At 38.1% G+C, this 15604-nt stretch overlaps 1 protein-coding gene across 3 annotated transcripts; it reads left to right on the plus strand.

The window, feature by feature from the left end:
* Nucleotides 1-8730: 8730 nt before the first annotated feature.
* LOC130461952 (non-specific lipid-transfer protein-like) lies at nt 8731-14901 on the plus strand. Of its 3 annotated transcripts, none has more exons than XM_056830266.1 (2): nt 8731-9160; nt 14250-14462. In XM_056830266.1, exons 1-2 carry the CDS (start codon nt 8799-8801, stop codon nt 14278-14280), a joined length of 393 nt encoding a protein of 130 aa, XP_056686244.1. In that variant the 5' UTR covers nt 8731-8798; the 3' UTR covers nt 14281-14462. The 3 variants fall into 3 exon arrangements, with proteins under 3 accessions (XP_056686244.1, XP_056686243.1, XP_056686245.1); XM_056830265.1 differs by lacking the exon at nt 14250-14462 and adding an exon at nt 12387-12512; XM_056830267.1 differs by lacking the exon at nt 14250-14462 and adding an exon at nt 14582-14901 and having other exon boundaries at nt 8732-9160.
* The last annotated feature ends 703 nt before the right edge of the window (nt 14902-15604 follow it).

The raw sequence follows: 15604 nt of genomic DNA on the forward strand, positions 1-15604 counted from the left end.
AAACTGCCACTGGTTTTTCTATGGCTAGGGAGTTGGATTCAAATAAGATACACTTGTTACATGCTAGATTAGGACATCCCTCATTGTCCAAAATGAAACATGTAAATTCTGAGTTTTGTAAAGGTGTTTCTGAATACAATTGCATTGTGTGTTACAAAGCTAAACAACACAAATTGCCTTTTTCTGTCAGTACAAGTAAAGCAAATGCCTGTTTTGATTTGATTCATGTGGATTTGTGGGGTCCCTATAAGGTTAAAAACCTAGATGGAGCCTCTTACTTTCTTACAGTACTTGATGATCACAGTAGGTCAACTTGGACTTATCTCTTACACAATAAACTTCAAGTTGAGAATATTGTTTCTGATTTCCTATCCATGGTTGAGACTCAGTTCAACACAAAAGTTAAAAGAATCAGGTCTGACAATGGTACTGAAATTGTGAAAGAGTCATGTAGGAGTCTTTTTGCAAACAAGGGAATTATACATGAAAAAAGTGTTCCATATGTTCCTCAGCAAAATGGCAGGGTTGAGAGAAAACACAGGAGCCTTCTTGAAATTGCTAGATCTTTAAGGTTTCATGCAGGTTTGCCAAAAAAATTCTGGGGGGAATGTATACTTGCTGCTACTCACCTAATCAACAAAATTCCTTCCAAACTTTTGGGTTTGAAAACTCCTTTTGAGGTATTATTCAATAAACTTCCTGCATATGATGCCTTAAGGGTGTTTGGTTGTTTGTGTTTTGCTCACAACAATCATATTGGTAGGGACAAATTTGATTCAAGGGCAAAAAGATGTTTGTTTATTGGATATCCTGCTGGCTACAAAGGTTTCAAACTTTATGATCTTGATACTCACAAGGTGTTTATATCCAGGGATGTGATATTTTTTGAGACAATTTTCCCATATGGTCTTAAACCTGATTCTGTTCCTGTCATTAATCCTCCTTCTCTAGTTCATTTTGGTACTGATAATACTGTTATTCTTCCAAATCACATCAATGACTATAATCATTCAGTTAATTCTCCCAACTCTCCTATTATCTCTCAGTCATCTCCAACTCTTTCTAATCACTTTATACATTCTGATTCCCCAAACACAAATTCTTCTCCTTCTCAAAATTCTTCTCCTTCTCTTCCTTCTAATTCTTTAGAATCTGATCATTCTCATCCACCTTCTAATACAATTACTCTACCTTCAAATCCAACTACCAGACAATCTACCAGACAGATCAAACCATCTTCAGTTCTTACTGATTTTGTAGGAGGTTATGTACCTCATAGAACTTCTTTGGCTGCTCCTAATGACAGTGAATCTTTGTCATTTTCTGCTGATTCTATTCTGCCTCATATCACTCATACAGCTTCAACTGAATTTGATTGGTTACTTGATTTAGCTCTTCATAACTTTGATGTTTGGGATTCTCTTGCTTTCTCTGTATGCTCCACTTCTTCTGATCCTCAACATTACAATCAAGCTAAGGATGATGAAAATTGGATCTTGGCTATGGACAAGGAAATAGAAGCTCTCGAGAACAATAATACTTGGGATCTTACTGTGCTACCCAAGGACAAAAAAGCTATTGGTTCAAAATGGGTTTATAGAACAAAATTGAATCCAGATTACACAATTGATAAACACAAAGCAAGATTGGTTGCTATTGGATATCAACAAGTTGAGGGGAGGGATTTTACTCAAACTTTCTCTCCAGTTGCTAAATTGGCTACTGTTAGAATTGTAATTGCACTTGCTGCAATGAAGGGGTGGATTCTTTGTCAACTTGATGTCAACAATGCTTTTCTTCATGGTTTTCTTGATGAGGAGGTGTACATGAAACCACCTGCTGGTTACACTAAAGCTAAGCCAGGAGAAGTATGCAGACTCAGAAAATCAATTTATGGTCTTAAACAGGCTTCTAGACAATGGAACAAAGAGTTAAGCAAATTCTTGAAAACCCTCAATTTTCAACAATCCACCCAGGACTATTCTCTCTTTACTAGAACTTTTGATGGTGAATTTTTGGTATTGCTTGTATATGTTGATGATATTTTACTCACTGGCACCTCTTCTTCTCAAATTGAAGCAGTCAAAATAGCCCTTGATCATGCTTTCACAATCAAAGATCTTGGTCAACTGGCTTATTTTTTGGGTATTGAGGTGCACAGGAATAAGAATGGCATTTTTCTTTCTCAAAAGAAATACATTCAAGATATGCTTGCTGATGCTGGTATGGAAAACTGTGATTCCGTATCTGCTCCTTTATCTTGTGGCCTTAAACTTTCTACTGATGTGGGTGATCTACTTGCTGAACCTGATATTTACAGAAGATTGATTGGTAGATTGCTTTACCTAGGCATCACCAGACCAGATTTGTCTTACAGTGTTCAGCACTTAAGTCAATTTGTTCACTCTCCTAGAGTTCCCCATTTGCGTGCTGCATTGCATGTTCTAAAGTATCTTAAAGGCACCTTAACTGATGGTATTTGGTATTCAGCTGATGCTGATCCTACTTTATCATCTTATAGTGATGCTGATTGGAGTTCTTGTCAGTTCAGTAGTAGGTCTCTTAGTGCCTATGCAGTCTTTCTTGGCCCCAACCTCATCTCATGGAAAACCAAGAAGCAAAGAAGTGTTAGCAAATCTTCTGCTGAAGCAGAATACAGAAGTATGTCAGCAGCTGCAAGTGAACTTGTTTGGATTCATGGTTTGCTTGAGGATCTTCAAATCACTGTGCCTTTACCCATTACTTTGCACTGTGACAACATCTCTGCTGAGCACCTGGCCAAGAATCCTGTGTTTCATGATAAAACCAAGCATCTGAAACGTGACATGCACTATGTCAGAGAGCAAGTTGAAGCTGGTTTCATTCACACAGCTCATGTATCTAGTTCTCACCAACTGGCTGATATCCTTACCAAGCCATTGGCTTCCTCTCCTCACAAGCAACTTTCTGCCAAGCTAGGACTTATTTCCAAGGTCCAGCTTGAAGGGGGAGTATAGGAATTAATATATTTATTTTATTATTTTATAAAACAGAATATCAGTTAGTTATATTTCTGTTAGAGAGTTTGTTACATTCTGTTTTGATGAGCTGGCATCATTGCTGTATTTAAGCAGTTGGTTCTGCATTATTTCATTTTGTGCGAGAATATTGATTAATAAAACAAATTCTTCTCCTAATTCTCTCTGTAACTGCTTGAGATTCTATAAATGACAATTATTAAAATTAAGTTTGACATATTTAAAATACTCAAGTGAATTTTAACGACTCAGTGAGAGTCCAATAAGGAACGTAAGTACGTAACACACTTTGGACAATCAGACAATGTGACAGTCCTAAACCCATATAAGTAGTATAAACTAACCACGTACTAGCGTACTACGTACAACATCTATCTTTAGAAATCAGATCAACTAGATCGATATCTATCCGATCCAAATAATTCAATTAAACATGAAATTAATCTGACTTTCAAGTTTCAATTTTGCAATCTGTGCTAGTGTTAACTCCTAAGTTCAGCGCCCACAGGGGATATTTACAAGCAAATTGGCCGCCCAGAATTTCTATGACCATTGTTAATCATGTACTCCGTAGGAAAAAGTCTTCACCTCTTTCTTTACCCACTTTTTCACTCACCTTTTTTCATTTTTCCCATTAGTTAAAAAAACTCCCCATCCCTTTCTTATCAATGAGCAAAAGAAAAACTCCCCACCCCTCTTTCTCTACCCCTAATTCTCTCTCTAATAATAATAATAATAATAATAATAATAATAATAATAATAATAATAATAATAATAATAATAATAATAATAATAATAATAATTTTTCTCTCTACAGAGGCGATTAGGGCACGATGGTGTTCTTCGCCATCTTCACCGACGACGTGTAGGGGTACCCGGCGTATCCAGTGGTGGTTCCACGGCGGTTCAGTGCTACCACGAAGGTAATCGGCGGTTATAGGTGCAGTTCCTAGGAGAATTATCAGCGGTTTTTGGGTGCAGTTTCACGGTGCAATTCTCAGCGGTTATAGGTGCAGTTTCAGCGTTTAGGCTGTCCATTTCCGGCGACATCGATACCGGATAACGGCGAGTTCGAAGGCAGTTCAGGAGTTTGTTGTGCAGTTTATTGTTGAGTGTGAAATTGCGACTTGGTTGCGGTTTGAAATAAGCGACGGTGTTGTGGTTATAGGTGCAGTTTATTGTTGTGGGTCGACGGCAGTTTCCGGCAGCAGTGAACCTTGTTCCGGTGTAGTTGGGATTTTCAGTTTGAATTAATACGGTGGTGTTGTTCGTTCGGTTGCGGTGGTTTATTCGTTCTCTGTGTGGTATTGTTCTGTTTCGATCGACGGGTGTTTCTGTGTTTGTTGTGTTGGTGTGCGGTTGTCTTGCGGTTAGAGTTGCTGTGTTGGTGCAGAGTGGTTGTTGTGTTGGTGGCGGTTGCATTTTTGGGTAGCCCGCTTGTTGTGGCGCAGCCAACCTCAAGGTCTCATTGGTTGTGCATTGTTGTTGTGTGGTCCTTGCTAGTTTGGGCATACCGAATTGCCAAAGTTTGGTGTGTTCTTCAGCCATCACCACGGCATACCTGTGGTAAAATTAAAGAAACAAAGTGGTTTGTGTTGCGAAGTGACGGTGGTTTTGTGGCGAAATCAGTTTCAGTTTTGGGCGTTGAGTTTCTTGCAGTTTGGTGCTGTCGATTTCAGTTTCGGTGTTCAGATTTTGGTAATTCGGTGTGTTCAGTTTCAGTTTCCGGTGCAGTGACGTTGGAGTTACTTTTTGGTTGAAGGGCTTTGATATGGCGGCTTCTGTGGAGAAGTTTCATTGCCCTTTTGTGGGACTTAGCGGGTGCCAGGATCGAGGTGGGCGTGGTTTGGTGAGGAGTTCTCTGCTCACTCACTTACGGGATCGTCACTGTTGCTTTGGTGTGCGGGATGCTACCCGTCATTCCCTTACTACCAATTTGCAGGTTTTTACTTCGGCTGAGGTGACCTTTCGTCGTATGGGAATTTGGCTATGTGGAGATTGTTTCAAGACTCATACTCATCGTACTAGGTGTCGACATGGCAGTGGTTCTAGTACTGTTTTTGTGGACCCTCCTGATTCTGGGGATGGTATTCCCCGTTTTATTCTCTATGGTATTCAAAAACCCCTAGCTCCTACTTCCGAGCTGCCTTCTTCTGATGCGCCTCGGGAACATCATTTTTCTTTTGATGTTGCTCTTCTAGACTCTTTGTTGTCTAAGCGGTTGCGTTCTGTGAAATCCATCCCTCCCAAATGTCGTTTGGGTTTTTCGCGGGTTCTGAAAGGGGCGCTTGATAAGGTGATTTGCAGATCAGATGACATCGCTTGTTGGGTTCAGTTGCTCGTGTTACCTCTTTGTGTCCTCACGACTTTTTCTCCGCGGAGTAATCGTGAGTGTTCATCCGGTGTTAGGCGTCGTCGTCAGGAAGAGAGTATCACCGCTGCTATTCGTTCTTGGGGTGTGCCTGGTGGTTCTGAGCAGCTTGTTATGGACACATTGGCTAGCGTGTCTCCCCCTCTATTGGATGTTGACGACGACCATGATTTGGCGGAGCGTAATATTAAGCAATGCAAGAGAAAAATTTCTGACGGTCACTACACGGCTGCCGTTAGAGTTCTTTCGTCCTCAGGTCTTGCCCCTTACAATGATGCTACTCTTGCTGATTTGCAAGCAAAGCACCCTTCAGTTCCGGAACCTACCTTTCCGGATATTCCAGTTGATCATCACCTTACTGCTTCCTCCGCTGTTGTGATGGAGCAGATTAGGGGCTTTCCGCGTGGTACTTCGTGCGGTAGAGATGGCTTGCGTGCTCAACACCTTTTGGATTGCTTGGGTGGTGCTGCTGTAGCTGTTTCTGATGAGTTGGTGGACTCTATCACTCAGGTAGTTAATCTCTTTCTTGCTGGAAAGTGTCCTGCTGAGCTTGGTGGATATATTGCTAGTGCTCCTCTTACGCCACTTGTTAAGCCGGGTGGTGGTATTCGGCCTATTGCTGTGGGCACTATTTGGAGGCGTCTTGTTTCTAAGGTTGGGGCTGCTATGATTGGTCCGCGTTTAGGGAACTACTTTGGGGGGCTTCAGTTTGGAGTTGGGGTTCCAGCAGGTGGTGAGGCTATTCTCCATGCTGTCAATCGTTTGGTTGAGGCTCGTGGGGCCGATGTTGGCCTCTCTATGTTATTGGTGGATTTTCAGAATGCATTCAATTTGGTTGATCGTTCGGCTTTGTTGCGTGAGGTTCGGCTACATTGTCCTGCTCTTTCGCGTTGGGTTGAATTCTGCTACTCTTCTCCAGCACGGTTGTATTATGGGGAGCATACCTTGTGGTCTTGTCAAGGTGTGCAGCAAGGGGATCCTCTCGGCCCTTTGCTATTTTCTTTGGTTCTACATCCATTGGTGTGTCGAATCAGGGACTCTTTTGATCTATCTCTGCAGGCGTGGTACTTGGATGATGGCACTATCGTTGGTGACACTTTGGTGGTTGGAAAGGTCTTGGAGTTGATTTTGGAGGAGGGTCCTCATTTAGGTCTCCATGTTAATGTTGAGAAGAAAGAGGTTTTCTGGCCTTCGGAGGACCCACGCAGTCGTCTAGAGGGTGTCTTTCCTACTGATATTGCTCGTCCCGCGCTTGGTGTTAAGTTGCTTGGTGGTCCAGTCAGTACGGATTCCTCTTTTTGTAAGGAGTTGGTTTCGCGACGGGTGTCGAAGACTATTGTGTTGATGGATGCTGTAGCTAAGCTTAATGATCCCCAGTGTGAGTTGTTGCTTCTTCGTGCGTGCACTGGAGTTTCTAAACTCTATTTTGCTATGCGCACTTGTCCACCTCATCTTTTTGAAGCGGCCCAAGTTTCTTTTGATGTGACTCTTCGGGCTTCTTTAGAGCGTATCGTGACTGCTTCGGGACCTGGGTTCGGTGGCTGGCAATGGCGTCTTGCTACCTTGCCTTATTCGTATGGAGGATTGGGTGTTTATTCAGCTGGTGATGTTCGGCATTATGCTTTTCTTGCATCCCGTTTGCAGTCTTCTGGTTTGCAGGATTCGCTTCTTCGGCTTTCAGGTGTTGATGGTCCGGGGTCGGCCTTTGATGATGCTCTTGGTCTTTTCAATAGGACCGTGGAGAGCGACCTTATGAGTAGCCCTAGTGAAATCGTTGCCCCCACTCTCATGAAGAAATTGGCAGACATATATTTCACGAAGGTTACTGCTGATGCGGTATCCGCCTACTCCTTATCTTCGCGTCATGTTGCCCTTTGGAAATCCCAGCAGGGGGATCACTCCTCAGCTTGGTTGCGGGCAGTCCCCATCTCGGGTTTAGGCCAGACTATGAACGGTAAGACTTATCGTTCGGTTCTTTGCTATCGGTTGGGTATTCCGTTGTTCTCTGATTCGACGCCGTGTTCTGCTTGCTCTCGGGTTTTCGTTGGGGATATTTATGGGGATCATGCCGTGTCTTGTGCTGGGATCGTGGGTATCAAACATCGACATAATGTTGTTCGTGATACCCTTTTGGATATTTGCTGCCGGTCGGGGATTTCTGCTCGAAAGGAGGTTGATGTTGGGCTGACTAGTGAGAGTGATGGAGCTCTTCGTCCTGCAGATATATTGCTTTATTCTTGGGATGGCGGTGTAGATGTGTGTGTTGACTTGACTGGGTCTTCACCTATGACGCAATCTGGGTTGTCAGACTTCGTTCCGGGTCGGGTTGTGGCGGTTGCTGCGCAGCGGAAGCAGGTTAAGTATGCGGCACGTTGTAGGGCTTTGGGTTACGGTTTCTTTCCTTTTTCCTTCTCTTCTTTTGGGGAGTTAGAGAAAGGGGCTGTTTCGTTGCTGAAGCGGGTCCAGACGTACTCCAGGGCTCAAGACATAGGGGCACGGGCAGCTGCCCACATTTTCAGCAGGATCGGGTTCGCCATAGCTAGAGGAGTGGGGGCCCAGATTGTATCTCGGCTCCCCACCAACTTCTTGTAGTTTACTTGATCTTTGTAGCTTGTTAAGCTTGTAACGTTTTGGTGGTTTCCCATAATAATAATAATAATAATAATAATAACAATAATAATAAAAATAAATAAAAATACAAAATATTAAAAGATGGGTAATTAGATTTTCCGTACATCTAGTTAAAATAAGCAAATTAGAGAGAGAAATGAACAAAAAAAATTGTGTTAAATTATATCGAAATGGAAATCTATTTGCAGATCTCAAATTGTTATGACTGATGGTAATTTTATTTTATTTTTATATGAATCAGAAATATAAAATAATTGCCGTTGAAAAATAACCGTTACAAGGATGTGCATTTTCAAAATGGATGGAAAAAAACTTGGTTTTAATTTTGTTTTTTTTTATCAAAGGTGGCGCTTGTGTGATAAGCGGCACCTATAAGGAGCCACTTATAAGGATTTTTCTACTAGTGTTAATAGGCTGAGTATTTTGGCGACTTTATTCTAACATATGAAGGCACGCACTAGAATATTGTGGCGTGTGAAGGTATCAGGTATGCTGCTCACGGATAATTACAATGTAACCTTTTCATAACGAAAATGATCTTTTGACGGTATTAACTAAGTATTAGAGACGTTTTGGGATGCAATTATAACTATATACTCCTTTCTAATTAATATCTTCACTCCCATATCTTTCTCTTTTCCTTACATTTAATTTATGTCCCCTTATTTTAGCTTTTCTAATTTAATTAAATCCTCTATAAATAGGCCATTCAAGAAAACTAAAAACCTACATTCTCCAAACAAAGAAAGTAACAAGCTAGCCTCCCATTCGTCAACATTATGGCTAGATCCACTGTTGTCAAGTTAGCTTGCGCTGCAGTGGTGATATATATTGTGGTCGTTGCACCACATGCCGAGGCAGCCATTACATCATGTAACTCAGTTTTGAGCAATGTAACCCCTTGCCTTGCCTACCTTAGGGGAGCCACCGCCCCAAACAAGCGTTGTTGTGACGGAGTTAACGCCGTAAACGACTTAGCTGTCAGCGTTGCCGATCAGAACTTTGCATGTCGTTGCATCAAAAACTTTTCTGGTGACATTATGGGAATCGATTACTCTAAAATTCCTGATCTCCCTGGAAAATGTGGTATCGGCCAATTTGACTACCCAATTACCGACAAAGGCGAAACCAAATGCAACAAGTATGTTTATTCACTCTCCCTCATTCTCTTGCCTTCTTTTTTCTTTTTAATAAAAGTTAACGTAGTTATCTAACCGGTTAACAACATGATTGTTACGCATGTACCTATTTGCGAACGTTTTGCAAATCACACCTTCTATTATATCTATGCTCTTAAAAGATCTTTATGATTTCCGTTTTAATATGTTTCTAAAATTATCTACACTATATATATAATTCCATATCTAGCATATAAATTTTAAATTTATACCCTCGTTTGGGCCACCACAACCTATAGTATTTTATTATGGTAGTCCACAACCAACTCAACAATATTTTCATTTTAATTTTTACCCACTTGTATTGTTGGACAATTTATAACCACTCATTTTCCCACATGTTACCCCCACCATCACCTACTAACCAAAGTTTCTTAACTATCATTCAAATGTTAATCATAAAGATCATTCTGGAAAGAAGGTAGTAGTTTTTTGTAACAAAATTGAAAAACTCAAATAGCAATAGTTTGTTTCATAGATATCTCTGCATGGTTAGAAGAAATAGTTGCAATAGTTGCTTCATAGAATCTCAAGAAATGGAAGTACCACCACATGTAAACACATATTCTGTTTGTGATCGAGAATTATAGGAATCAGACAAGTACCTTGCATTTGCAAAACCAGCCAAGTCTTCTTTGGGCGGATTAAAAAAAGAATAAACCCATGTCTTTCGCACCTTGTAGGTAACGAAATACATGTTTAATCTCATTCCAATGCATTCGAGTTGGACACGAGCTAAACCTTGCTAACAGATTCACAGAAATGATATGTCATGTCTCGTATGACTATAAAGGTACATCAATGCCAGAGGCGGAGACAGGGGGGCGGGTAGGGGCGGCCGCCCCCCAAAGAAGAAAAAAAATTATCCATATGTATTAATAACCGTAAGAATAAACCATCAATTTCCCTTTGCTCTAGTGGTCAAAGGTTCATATTTGAACCCCTTGATACAAGGTTCGACCCCCATCTCCAACAAAACTACCTTTTTTTTCCTCAAACTTATAAAATGTTAACATTTTTTATGTAAATTTCTCGCCCCCAACCTACAAATTTCTCGCCCCCTCCCCCCCAACCTACCAATCCTGGCTCCGCCACTGATCAATGCCCCTATTTCACTTAAGTGCGGTACTTCAAGAAACCTGAAATTAGTTGCATCCACCATAGGAGAGTATGTTTCATCAAAATCCAATCCAAGTGTTATTTAGAATCCTTGTGCAACTAAACGTGATTTGTATCTTACAATTTCACCTTATTCATTTTGCTTTCGCATAAAGACCCATCTATTTTCCACATGTTTTACACCTTTAGGTATACATATATACTACTAGCTAGTCCAAATATTTCTCTCTATGCAAGATGTTTTAATTTTGCCTTAATTGCTTCCTTCCATTTTGGTCAATCATCACTTTGGGTACACTCTTCAATATACTTTGGCTCATGTATGATCCTCATTTTCATACAAAACATCAACTGCTACATTGCATGCAAAAATTTTATCGACGTCAATTCAATTTTGGTTGAATTTTTATTCCAAACATGACATAACTAGTTGAGATCTCTTCATTGAGAGGTACCTGAATTTATTCCTTTGTCATGTCTAAGGTCTCTTCTGGAGATTTTAAAAAATTCTTTGCTTCCTCGACTTGGCCATAGTCAAAATTTTTCTCCTTTTCTTTTTTCGATGATTCTTATCTTTGAAACCAATAGGTCTACCACGCCCCAGACGTTCTTTAGACTCATTAGTAGTTTGCTATTTTACTTGTGGGACATCAATTTTAATTGGAGCATTTATAGCTAGTATATGTGATTTAGTCACTCCATTTGAGTGCGTAAATGCATCTGAAAATGGATTTCCTAATCTTTATAATTAATTATCTTTTCAACTTCTAGTTAAACTTTTTTAGTACGAAAATTAAGACGAGACAAATGTTAATTCGTTCCAACTAATTCCTTCTCCAACTATTTATTTTCTCCCCCTAATGTTGGAAAGACTAACTCATTAAAGTGACAGTATGTAAATCGAGCCTTAAATGAATTCCCTGTTGGAGGCTCTACATATTTAATTGATGGAGATTCATATCCAACATACATCCTAACCTCTTTTGATGATTCATCGTAAAGCATTGTGGTGAAGCGATTGAAACATATACAATACATCAAAAAAAAATCAGATGGGAAATATTTGATTCCTAACCAAAAACCAATTGTTATAGGGAGAACTGTGGATTACTCGTTAGCCTGATGTAAAGTAATGCTTCTATATATAATATAGCATGTCCCTAAGAAGAGATTAGGAGTTTTGACTTCATTAGTAAAGGTCTGGCAATCAATTAGAGACGCTTGATTAATGATTTAGTTATACCATTTTGTGATGAACATGTGTTACAGAATTTTAAATACTTTTCCCAATGGACATGGAATAATCATCAAATTCTTGAGAATTGAATTCACCATCATTATCAAAACCAATTTTCTTCATAAGAACATCTGGAAAATTTTCTCGTAATCTATTCAATTGAGAAAGTAGTTTGGCAAACGCCAGGTTGTGATCGAGTCTGTAACAAGGATAATGTGACCATTTAGTCGATGTGTCAACTAAAACCATAAAAATTTCTAAATGTTCCAAATGGTCGGTGAATTGACCCACAAATATCTCCTTGTATACGTATCAGAAAATTGATAGATTCAAAATTCATTTTGGTTGGTGAAGGTCGTATTATCAATTTGCCTTGTGAGCAAGAAGTACATGAGAAATCATTAGGAATAATATATCTTCTAATTCTTAAATGAATGTCCACATGAAATTTCAATTATTTTTCTCATTATTATTGAATCGGGGGTGGCCATATAATCGGTCATGCCAAACAGTGGAATTATCGACAAATTTCTGAGTTTAGTGTAGTAAAAACCACTTGATAATGAAGGTAATATCTCCAAAACATGTTCAATGCCTTGGTTAATACTCGTGATTTGAAGGTATTCTTATTCTCTTAAGAATATCTTTAAAACTCAATAAATGTCATTGAGACTGGGGAGAATATAATGCAATAATGATTCAAATTTAATTCCCATAGGCAATAATATACATATTCTCTTCTAGAGCCTTCGATAATCTTTGTACTACATGATATAGTGCTTACACTAATTTCTTTCATTGTGAAATGAGAGAAATATCTCTTGCTTTTTCAGTATGCATGGTATGAGTAGTAGCACTATCTGCTTGGCATAAATCTTCACCATTCATTTCTAACTGAACTTGAAGGGTATTCAAGTTCTTCAAATAAATAAAATGACATTACATAAGGAGACAAGATGTAAGTTCAGAACATTTCTTAGATTTTTTTTTTTTGTGTTATTGTGTCTAAACGACAACATTGTTTGCGTGAAAGGTAGAATATTTTTTTCTAGAATTTCTACATTAATGATTTTCTTTTCACATATTATCAATTGTGATATAATTCTGAACATAGATGAATTATATTCACTCGCAAACTTAAAATCGTGTAGTCTTAAATGCAACCAGTCATAACGGGTCATAGGTAGTATCCCTGTTTTCTGGTGGATATACATTTCCTTTATATTACTCCAAATGACTTGTGGATCTCTTACGATCAAATACTCAATCTTGGGACCCTCAAGGAGGTGATAACGACGAAATATCATAACCTTTGCCTTGTTTTGACTTGTTGTATTACTTCTTTTTTTTCTTAGATTGTATCACCGAGTTCCTTTTGCATCTAAGTGAAATCCAGCATCTACCACCCAAGATAAATAGTTCTTTCCATTAATATCAAGGGTCGCAAATTCAAGTTTTGGCTTGAGTGGGAGCTTTTGAATATAAATGGATTAAATAAATTTATTCCTAATTAAGGATTAGATCATTTAATTAGGCTAAAACATGAAACTATACTTCGTAAAAGAATTTCAAATCTTGCAGATTATGTGAGTATGCTAAAATTATACATCTATGACGAAGCACATGCAGCCAAAACAAATACATTATCATGATCATCCAATTAAGTGTAGGCAAAATAGTTCTCCTATTAATATCATCACAATACATAATGATCTAGAGATTTGACTTTTCCATATACTTTATAAGCTATGAAAAAAATATTTCTAAACCTAACATAAGATTAAGCCCAATTGTATTTAGTTTTACATGTATATTTAATCTCATACACTAAGATGTATATATAAGCACATTGTGACAGTAATACGATTAATCAATTGCAAACATGGTATCAGAGTTAAAGTTCTTAATACATTATTAACATCCAATAAGGGAGGGACCAGTAAATTAAAGAATGTAAGATAGGGAGACTTAAAGATATGTTTGGAGTAGAAAAACCAACAGAATTGATTGCCCCAAGTAAGGGCCATTTCACCTAAAGTTAGAGGATCAAAAATTCCCTACAAGGAAGTAGTGAGCTAATCCAAATTGCAAAAATTTAAGATGGCTCACATGTGAGGGGGAGTATTGATCCACATGTGAGTTAGGACTAGTTGTCCCAGATGGAAGAGATAGAGGGAGATTTACAAACATATAAGATTGATGGGTTGCCCGTCAGGCTTTTATACGGTTAATTTCTTCTCATGTACTGACTCATGTTTATCTTTGGAGCTTTGAAGGTGGTCTATCAATACTAATAAAATGATTGGATGTACCATTAATTTCTAACATCCATATTCCCCTTATAAAATGTGTTTTATGATATAGAGAAATGTGTTTATGGCAATATGATTTTAACTAGATTGTGGGATCACTAAATATTTATATAACACGATTTATGATGTGATAGACAAATGTGTATAAGTTGGATTTCATGAAACAGATGATGCTCAAATGTGTGAAGGAAAGATGTTTAAGTGCATTTTCTGATCTTAATAAGTGTTTGTTTTGATAAATGACGTTGAATTACTCTTATAAATAAGATACAGAACATGATGAATAAAAGTGAAATGTCATGCTATTTAGCGGGGATATGATTTCTAGGTCATGCATGTACCATCATATAACAGACACCTAACAAGGGAAAGTGCTCATTTAAGGTTAACGCAAGCAAAAAGGAAACTATTTTAGGTACGAGTGTATGCCCAACAATGGAGGGTGCTAATTAAAGACTATCTCAAAAGGGGATACGCCCAGCAACTCTATATATACTCGCTTGTCGTAAATTGAATGTTTCACGAAAGATAATGGGAATTGTAAAAATTTCAAGTTATAAAGATTGTTTAATTCCAAAGATTTTATAAAAGTGTTTTACTTTATCTATTCAATCCTCGTACGATATTTCGATTAAATAAAATGAGTGGAAATGAATTTACGTTGTGAATGTAGTATGTTATTGGGCCTGGACTCACGGTGTTGCTTTTTACTTTAGGTACTATGAAGAATATTAAGGATGTGACAATCAAGTCAATGTTCGACGTTAGACAAAACAAGTGGGTCTCACTATTTCTGTTAAACTCTAAGTATCATGGTATATTGTTGCCTTGTAATTTGTATTTCTCTTGAGGAACAAACGACATGTGACACGTCAACTAAACAAGGATTTTTGTTTCTATTTAAAGATAACTAGTTTTTAGGCCCGTGCACTGCACGGGCTTATATGCGTAAATAGTTATTTTTTTTTGGAGTACACAAAGTTAAAGATAACATACTATGTATCAAATAGCATTTTCAACCAAATTATAATTATCATTTTTAAACTAACCAACTAAATAACATTGCTCGTGAATCGTGACGCTAAACATCTGTTGCATACGCATGTCACTAAATCCATATTGTTGGTGACGTTAAACATCTGTTGCAATGCAAGACCATTCTTAAACCTCATCTGCCTACTTTCTTCATTTCCTTGAGCAAAAATAATGCTTCTTTGAGTTTCCTTCCCTACCAAAGAAGTTAACCAAATTACGAAGTATTAAACTTCGTAAGTTAAACCGCTAGGTAGAATCTAATCTTCTGAGATCATCGATGATATCTCTTTAAGGTGGCCAAGTGCTTCCTTTAGTCTTCTACTCTGACGTAAACCAACCATCAATGTAACAGTTTTATATAAGTAATCACATTTGGGGGAAGACACATAATAATACAAACAGTAACTATAGATTTCAGTAACCCAAATTAAATCATACTTTTAATTTAGAACTAAAATAAAGAAATTATTCAAGGTACAAAATTATCCTAGTATTACAAGTTATAGTCCGAAAATTGAGGATCGAATCATTCGCTAATTTGCACACTAATGTTTTCACAAACTCTACTTATTCAAATCCTAGTAAAAATACTCATATCATTTAATTTGAACAAAAGTAATGATCCTACAATTGAATATCAATTTAAGGTTGTTTTTCCTTTGGTATTTTTTTTTTCAAGTTTCTCTTCACTTGGTTGATGGAAA

This window comes from Spinacia oleracea, chromosome 5 (assembly GCF_020520425.1).
Source record: "Spinacia oleracea cultivar Varoflay chromosome 5, BTI_SOV_V1, whole genome shotgun sequence".
In the NCBI taxonomy this organism is placed as follows: Eukaryota; Viridiplantae; Streptophyta; class Magnoliopsida; order Caryophyllales; family Amaranthaceae; genus Spinacia; species Spinacia oleracea.